This window comes from Podarcis liolepis (assembly GCF_965112155.1).
Source record: "Podarcis liolepis genome assembly, chromosome: 3".
NCBI classification, from domain to species: Eukaryota; Metazoa; Chordata; class Lepidosauria; order Squamata; family Lacertidae; genus Podarcis; species Podarcis liolepis.
This window is the reverse complement of record NC_139557.1, coordinates 29,861,921-29,871,057: the sequence shown is the minus strand read 5'-3', so window position 1 is coordinate 29,871,057 and position 9,137 is coordinate 29,861,921. Positions and strand designations below refer to the sequence as shown.

The 9,137-nt window shown below is 42.6% G+C and overlaps 1 protein-coding gene across 1 annotated transcript in view; it reads right to left on the bottom strand.

Annotated features, from left to right (window-relative positions):
- Positions 1 to 1,220: 1,220 nt before the first annotated feature.
- Positions 1,221 to 9,137, bottom strand: part of RNF144A (ring finger protein 144A) — a 53,373-nt gene continuing 45,456 nt past the window's right edge. The window contains exons 3-8 of the mRNA XM_083495726.1: positions 7,919 to 8,023; positions 7,656 to 7,716; positions 6,696 to 6,903; positions 5,128 to 5,275; positions 3,196 to 3,285; positions 1,221 to 1,728 (exon numbers count right to left, since the gene is read on the bottom strand). Of these exons, the coding sequence (XP_083351852.1) occupies positions 1,597 to 1,728; positions 3,196 to 3,285; positions 5,128 to 5,275; positions 6,696 to 6,903; positions 7,656 to 7,716; positions 7,919 to 8,023 (744 nt within the window). The 3' untranslated portion in view covers positions 1,221 to 1,596. The remainder of the gene's footprint in view (positions 1,729 to 3,195; positions 3,286 to 5,127; positions 5,276 to 6,695; positions 6,904 to 7,655; positions 7,717 to 7,918; positions 8,024 to 9,137) is intronic.

Below are 9,137 nucleotides of genomic sequence, written 5' to 3'. Positions count from 1 at the left end.
AATTTAGGCAAGACCCGGGACAACAAACAGAGCAGCAAAATGATAAACAAAGAAAAACGAAGGTGGGGAGAGAGGGCTGCTTAAAAACAAACAGAACTAAATGCTTGTTGTCACAGTATCATACAGCACGAGACATAACAGTTTTAAAAATGGACCGGAAAACCTATCAGTCTCAACGGACTCTTTATATTATTACAACTGCGGGCGCTTGCATTAATTAAAGAAAAGTGAAAACAAAGCAAACTCAAGAGAGCCTAAAAATCTGCATACTCTATAGGATGGAAATGATTGTACAAATAAATTTACATCTCATGCACTGAGATGGATGTAAGGCTCAATACTACACTCTTTCCTTCTTCCCTCTTCATTCTATTCAGGAGAAGATCTATTTGGCTTAAAATGACATATAGGTACATAAAAAGATACCTGACCAGAGGTAGCCCTATTTATGCAACACGTAGCCACATAACAGGTGAGAGAGATGTAGAAAAGAATGTCAGACAGACTTTCAAAGAAAAGGAATACCAACATCTTTTTTTTTAAAAAAAGAGCCTAGATAATAATAGCAGGTCTGGGTTGTGTATCTCAGCCTCTATGGTTGGCAATTTCTTTTTCTGTTCCAAAGAACAAATGTGCATCCACACAAATAGTTCATGTTTCCCAAAATGTTAGGAGGCATCCTATTGAAAAGATATAGGCATAGGATGCCGTATGTCAGGGGTGGCTAACCTTTTTTAATAGATGCATTCACACTTTGCTACCCCTCCATGCCAGCGGCGGGTGCAGCTCGCCCCCCCATACTCTCACATGCTCACGGACAACACACATACGCATGCAGATCAGCTGAGAAGCGGGGGCTACAGCTCAATCCTATCCAATTCCCCATTATGGGGAAAAGGGGATCCCTAGCTGGTGCTGGGGTGGGCAGAAAGGTTTCAATCCCCGTCCCCCAGGCTGTGTCTACTTTTTTAGTGTCACTACCAAATTTGGTGGCATGAGGGATGCAGAAACATTGGCTTGGAGGGCTGCATCAGCCCCCACCCTCAAACATTCCTGGCCTATACATACGTGACCAGATTGTTCTTATAATATAGCATGGGAAACAGCTTCAGGGGTGTATGGACGTCCAATATTTTCCCAGGGCAAATATTAACAGAGACTTCAGTTTCATTAGACAAGATATTTAAAGTCACACTTTAAAATGGGCTGATATATATATATTTTTAATGGTAAGCGATTCTTAAAACACACATGTCTAACACCTCAATTTGATGCAAATAGATATGTTGAACGGGCTTCGTTTCGACACCGTAGCGTCTCAGTTCCAAATCGGCCAACGTAGCCTTGCGTTACTGACACATGATGTTTCCGACATCCCAGCTTGCTTCGCGCTGGCCCCCCCTAAAACACACCAGGATATGCCTTGCGCTCTGTAAACCGACTTGCGGGCAAGGTTGCTGGGAATCGTGGCGCCTCCTGTCTCCTGCAACGTTGGGAATCAGGGCGAGTAAGGCCAACGCAATGTCAAGTGCAAGAAGAGGGTGGGCGAGTAGGAAATGCACTGCGATGATGAGCCAGTCCCACTTTCACTCCACCTTAAGTCGGCAGGGGGTCGTCGTCTCCTTTACTACACTTGCACTTGCAGCAAAGCACGAATGGGGTAGCAAGCAGAAGGAAAGGGGAGGCCACTAACAGTAACAGACCAAACCCTGCAAAGATCCCCACGACCTGGATAAAAAAAGAAAAAGAAAGAAGATCACATATGCCAGCAGTTGTTCTCAAATAATCCGCTTGAAGGGGGACTGGGGGAGAGTTCTCCCCGCCCCCTTCCAAACTGTTCAGTGGCAAGGGGTTGCACACCGTTGCAACACACACACACACAAACACACACACACACACAGAATAAAGGGCTGGCAACTGCAATTTCAACTGTTTTGCACCCCTGTCACCTGTCTCATGAAAGGCCCTGAGCTTATCCATGGAATTACGCACTCCCCAGGGTAGCCTATGAGGAGGTATGGGATTCAGAAGGGTATTGTTCAATATGCACCTAAAGATTCAGTTTCATGGAGGATCAAAATCTCCAAATTGCTGACCTGCTTGAAAAGTATGGTTCCAATGATTTATAAAATTGTCCAGCTAAAGAAAAGTACAACAGGTGCAGCCTTTAGCATTTGACATAATACATCCATTAACATAACTGTCTTAAGTTAAACAGGGATGATTTGGGTGGAGGGTTTTTCTTATGGGAAAAAAGCCACTTTATAATAATCTCCCCCCCCCCCCTTTCTGCTTCAGATTCAGATTACTTTACTTTCTCTTTATTGGTCCTGAAAAAGTCAATTTGTTTTTGGCCAGCAGGTGGTACTGTTGAACAACATTCAAAATAAGGAATGGCATGCATTACTTACTGTATTATATAATAGTATATTTGGAGGTTTTCATTTCATTTCCCTTCTCCCCCCCCCCAATAATTCCTCAAATATTTAAATTTTTGTGGAGTGGGGAATTTATTATTGTGCTTAACATGGGATTCCCCCGAATCCCCTGAAAAATATGTCTGCTTCCCTGTCTGCAATCTCCTGCTATACATCATCTCTGAAGAGTAATTTTGGCATGAGCAACACAGCTCCCCATTGCAACAGCATGCCTGCTGTAGTAATAAAAGCTCAGTTGCTCTTTTAATATTATTCTTCCAAGGTTCTTCTATGTCAAAATAAACATGGTAGGTTTTAACGGCTATCAATCTGTCTTGTGGCCCACCTCGATCAAATTATGTCATCTTGGGTTTGTGGACTGATGTCTGTAAACCCTGCAACAGCTCTCGGGGTGTTTTGTTTCTGCAGCAGCTACAGACCCACAGAAACTACAGAGAATAACTGACTGAGACGCAAGTTTACCTTACTCTCCACCTCACTGCAAGTTGGGTAACTGCCTCTATCTTCCTGGAACGTGACTCTGTAGTCTCTCCACCTTGAAGAGGAACTATTGTTTCTGCACCTTAGATCAGCTTTCATCAGCAATACTTGTATGTGAGGCAAGCCAGCTAACATTGCTTTTTAAAACCTTCCCATTTTCCTCATGCCATTTTCCCTCCTCTGACTCCCAATTCCCCACATTCACTTTTTTCATGAATAAGACGAAAATTGGGGGGGACGGGGACCAGCAGATACGCAAAGTCACATTGACACCTACCTGCGTTCTGTGCCAAATAACTGATGCCCTGGAATGACCGAGCTTATTTCGGCAAGGTCCCTTGTCATAATGTATAAGAAGGAAGTCATCCTGTAAAGTGTCAATAAAAGGAGAGGGGGAAATATGCATATATATTATTTCAGCCGTGGTTGAGAACTTCACTCTTGACAAGTAGTCAAAAGGTTACAAAACCTTTCCACTTAGCAGGTACGGTTGCAATTTCAGCTGAATTTTCGGAAACTACTTGAAGCACCCGTTGGGTTGAGCTATTTCAATTGCTTCTTGTTTTCAGCAAACAGCTGAAAGTCTGCAAATTTTGGTAATAAACCTGATTTCTGATGAGGGCTGAATAACTTCGATTGGGAGTCCAATTGTGTACTCAGAAATAAGTCCTACTGGGTTTAGCAAGCAGAGCGTACTCCCAAGTAAATGTGCAGAAGACTGCAGTTCTAGGATACTGCCACAGGCTAGAGAGAGAGAGAGAGAGGAGTGAATGGTACTTCTCCCTGTTTTTCCGCCCCCACTCGCAGAGGTCAATTTTCATTTCTTTCCCTATCTACTTTTGGCACATCAGTCACATTTCACAATGCAATGGCAACGTCACAAGCTATGGATTCCGCTGCTGTGCCAACAGCAATGACATCACTGAGTTGGCTCCTTTGGAACAGGGAGCAGCTAACAGCCAGCATAAATGAGTCAGACCGCTCACCTCTATGGCACGGAGCGCAAAGTCAATATTAACCGCAGAAAGGGCCCCGTGGAACCCAATAACACATATTTCACAGAGATAGGCCGAAGTGGGCCATTGTGCAATCTACAAAATTGGCAGCAGCCCTTTCAGAGATGTGAGTTAATGCCAGGAAGAGTTTAAAAGACAAAAACAAAACAACTTAAAGAAAGACAAGAGAAGAAAAAGGTAATACAGTGGTACCTCGGGTTACAAACACCTCAGGTTACAAATGCTTCAGGTTACAAACTCCGCTAACCTGGAAGAGTTACCTCGAGTTGAGAACTTTGCCCCAGGATGAGAACGGAAATCGTGTGCAGTGGCAGCAAGAGGCCCGATTAGCAAAAGCACGCCTCTAGTTAAGAACAGTTTCAGGTTAAGAATGGACCTCCGGAACGAATTAAGTTCGTAACTAGAGGTAACACTGTATGCCCAAACTGAGATAGTACAAATACGACCCCTTCCCCAGTTCATCCCATTTCAGGGTTTGTTCTTGTGCTCTTTTTCTGCAGTTAAACCATGCCCAAAGTGCCATCATTGGTATAACAGTAAAACAATATTATGTAACAAAAAATGTAACCCTAACTTTTCAAAACAGTTCATTGCTTAAAAACAAAAAAGCACAAAAACTATACCAGCAAAGTTTATAGTAGCAGAGAATCAACATTTAACATCCCGCATCGAAACATTCAGTATGAAAACTTAAGATTAAACAGCCCATCATATTAAGAATTCACAAAACCACCACCACCCAGAAACAGCCCTAAATTTAGCAACAAAAAATGTATCTCTAAAACAAAGCTAAATTTGCTTTCAACAGCAGCTAAGCCAAAGCCTAAACTCTGATATGGCCAAAGTAACTCCAACCTAAATGTCACTTCTGCCCCAGATGATGGGGCTTTTTATGCCATAAATATATACAAACTCTAATTTTTTGTAACAATGTTAGTTCATGCAATGGTATCTTGCTAATTGTTTGCTGCAGTACATCTAAATATATGCCACAGTCTGTATTTATGTCTCTGTATTTATGTCTACAGAGGCAACCTAACTTTCTGGGACTTGTAACATTTCAATGCTTCCCTTTACAGTTTTTGAATATTATATCAATGGACATTTTGAATGCTTTATTAACAGGAATTTATTACAGGGATAGAATCAAGGAATTTCATCTTCCAATCTTAAACTCAACCACGTATACTTACGTCAAGTGATTCCAAACAGTACCAGCAAAAGGCATGTTTACAGTTTTTGCACATCATTTGGGCACAGCCTTCGTCCCGTTCAATGTAAACTTTGCATTTCGGGCAGCGTTTGATGGGTGCATCATCTTCTTCCATTTTATAAGCAGAGCTGGAAGAAATGTTTCGGAAATTTTATGGGAGAAATGTGTCGCGAGTCCAGGTTCCCGGCTTGGTAACACGGTAAGTGTTGTTAATTAAAAAGGAGAATTTATTACAAAAACAAACAGATAGCTCCGGACAGCTCTAACAAAGCATCATCAATCAAGATGACCCTTCTGAAGACTCCTTCCGGTTTCTACAGAAGATATTGAACTTTCATACCTTGTCTCATGTTGTTTCCTGTCTAGCAGCCCTCCCATGTGACGACTTTTAGGAGAGATTGGATCAGCTCCAATCTCTTCCCGTTCTGACAGACTGCTTCCGTCTCTGTTTGCAGCTGTTTGAGCTTTCTGAGAGCTTTGGCTGTGTTCCACCCCGCTCTGTCGTTCCCTTGGCAACCAACATTCCAATGTCCGGAAGAGTTACCCTTGTCTGTTGTGGTTTTTGCCCAGCCTAAGTACAATATGAGCCAGCGGTGGCCAAACTCAGCCCCTCCAGCTGTTTTTGGACTACAACCCCCATCACCCCTAGCTAATAGGACCAGCGGTCAGGGATGATGCGAACTGTATTCCACAAACAGCTGGAGGGCAGTGTTTGGCCACCACTGATCTAAGCCTCTCTGTTCCTGGCTGCTTTCTGCAGTTGGCTGCAAACCTTCGCTTGGAATTGGCTCATTCTTGACAAAATGCTCTTGGTTTTTAAAAACCGCATTTCTTAAAACACTCTGACCCTTCTGCAGACTGAAGCTATTCCTATGTCTGCATGGATTTGTCACACAGCCACAAGACCAAAGGCAGGTTTTCGTTTCTACACATCCTTCATCTTTATCATTCTACAAACCTCAAATAAGTCAGGTTGACTAACAATACATCTGCCAGTATTGCTTGTATAAAATTGATTTGTATAAACCTAGGAATTGGGGGCGGGGAGCTAAGTTGTGCACACAATTATGGGCTCCTTCCAATGTTACTTGAGATGGTGGACAGCTCCATGACTTTTTTTATGCTGATCAGTAGCATTAGAATTCCACAGGGAAACTGAGTAACACAGGTGTGCTGATAAAGCCATGGTATGGAATATTTCCATCAGAACATGGACTTCTTACCAAACAGCAGGGCATAGAGCCACAGTCCAAAAGGTAACCCACATTGACAAGGTGACATCCTAAAACTTCCGGAACCTTGAGGAATTCCTAGCATATACCTGGTTTCAGAAGTAGGGCAATCTATCTGCCAGAGTTGGGCTTTTTCTGCTTCAGTCTTGTGACGGGAGGGAGAAACGGCTTCAAATAACAGGTGAATAAGGAGACACCTAAGGCTATCACAATGAAAATCAGTCTTTTTTAAAACAAAACAAAAAAACCTGCTGAGCGAAGCTGTTAATGTGTTAAGAATTATGCCAACGTCAATTGGTAATGTACAGTTCTATACCTTGTTTCCCCTGGAAGGTAGCTGATTGGCATATTTTCTTGACAGCCTTGTCCCGGATGCCAATTGGATTTGCACGCCGAGCAAAATTCTATGTCGCAAGATTTGCATTGTACCAGCTGTGGGTTCTGGGGGCCTGATTCCTGAAGCTGACAAACCGCTTGGCAGGAAGAGGATGGGCACCAAGTCCGACAAGGATCCAAAAGCACTTCTGTGGGGAAAACAAACTGCAGTTGGGAAAAGGCCACAGCTCAGTGAAGGAGCATGTATATAATATGCTTTTGCATGGGTTCAGTTCCACAGCATCTCAAGGTAGGGCTGGAAAATCCCTGTCCTTGGAAGACAATGGCTTGACTCAAGCATAAGGCAAAAGTTTTTAAGATGCAGAATTCTTCTTGAATCAAGCCACACACAGTGGAATGCCAATTCCTGATCATATCCAATATCTTATTCTTTGGTATGGCTGTGGGATATCAATGGGAAGCAGTAAGTTTAATAAATAAATAAATTTAAATACCATTTGTTTATAAAATGTTCCAAGTGATGTACAACCATATAACGAAGACATAAGAAAAATAAATAAGAACCTTGTTAAATAGTATCTGTAGCCTCATTAAAACAGAGTCTACAATAGGTGGTAATGAATGTAATCAAAATCAATAAATGCCTGGATGAACAGGTAAGTTTTTAACATCTGTTGGAAATACAATATTGACAGCACATTTCAAATTTCCGTGGGGAGCTATCCTGCATGGTTAAAAAAAATAAAAATAAAGAGCCTCTTCCTCATGATTTGGAAATGTATTTTCCACACACGAGATTGAATCCAATGTTAGTCATGCTCAGAGATGACCCTTTGAAGTTAATGAACATGGGCACATTATTTTCAGTGGGTCTACTGTGAGTGGAATTTAGTTGGCTACAACCCCCAGTTTGGGGCCACCTGGGATGTCTGCTGTATACCTCTTTCAAACTGTAGCTTCTTATACTTCTGCATGATTTCTGATGCAACCATACACTCAATCTGTTTTAAAGAGAGAGAGAGAACGAGAGAGAGAGAGAGAGATACAAGCATCCGATTAATGATAGCGATAACTAAAGGGATAACAGGCAAAGATAGACAATGAGCTTGGAGCAGAAGTTACATAACGGCAACACGCACAAATATCTGCAATAACAACTGAGCTGAACTTTTACGTAAGACAAATTCGTGTCAGGAAACGTACTTCATTTTCTTGAAGATGACCTCGCTTCGGGCAGGAGGCATCAGGGCAGCTAATGGCTGTTTCTAAGCCTTCCTTGATCAAAATCTCCACATACTGTTTCAGGCACTGTAAGAAAGTCAGACCCAGTGGCTGTCAATATTATTCACCATTGAAATATATGCTTCAACAATAACAGTTGGTCTGTCATCCAAAAAGTGCAAATCCCGATGGGTCTACTCACGTGAGCAGCGTTATTTCAGATCTTCCTTGAGCGTTTTTCACGCTATTAATCTTCCTTCTCCAATACCAGGCTGCTCACCAAAGAAGACCCCCGCCTCTGCTCCCCAGTTTGAATGTCTATTTGTACTCATCGGACGGCTCCTACAAAATCTGACCTACCCATGGCCCAGTTGAGATGTTATGGCTGACCCCAGTTTCGATGCCAAGCATGCAGTGGGGAAATCATGCGCCTTCCCTCTGCACATGTCCAGGCTGGTAATATATTGGATGTAAACAGTCATGTGGTTGGTTAGACTCCAACTTCCTGGACACCAGCTGGGAAATTATGAATAGTTTATTTACAGCTTGGTTTGCCATGTGAGGATTGGCCAACCCTTCATCTTAAAAGGAAAGCCAACCTTCATTTGGTGAACAAGTCACTAGCCTATTAGAGTAAGCAGTGTTCTGTGTTTAGGGAAGCTTTTAATGTTTGATGTATTACGGTATTTTAATATTTTTCTGGAAGCCCCCCAGAGTGGCTGGGGAAGCCCAGCCAGATGGGCGGGGTATAAATAATAAATTATTGTTGTTGTTGTTAATGCCCTCCTGCACATCCTTGGTTCAGGGTAAACCACAGTTTGCTGTTACCTTCATGACAGACCAGTAACTATGGTTGTAACTGGATATAGTTTGCTTCCAAACCAGAATCAGAACCATGGTTTGAAGTGCTTTCCATTTCTGGTTTTGGGGAAAACAATGATGATTGGTTACCCGATTCAGACCTCATGTCAACCTAAAATTAATTTATGAGGCTAAAAGTGCATGATGGTCTTTCCTCCCCCACCCCCAGCATGCAAGTCTGATGTTCCTGATGACCAAGCTATAGTTTGACAGGAATGACTGAACCAGACTCAGACTTGACCAGACTCGAGAGAAGGTTGATGAGTTACAGAATCAGACACCAGGGATCCAAAGGGCTATTTTGGGATAGCCCAAGGGCTACAGCTCAGCTCTCCCAGTG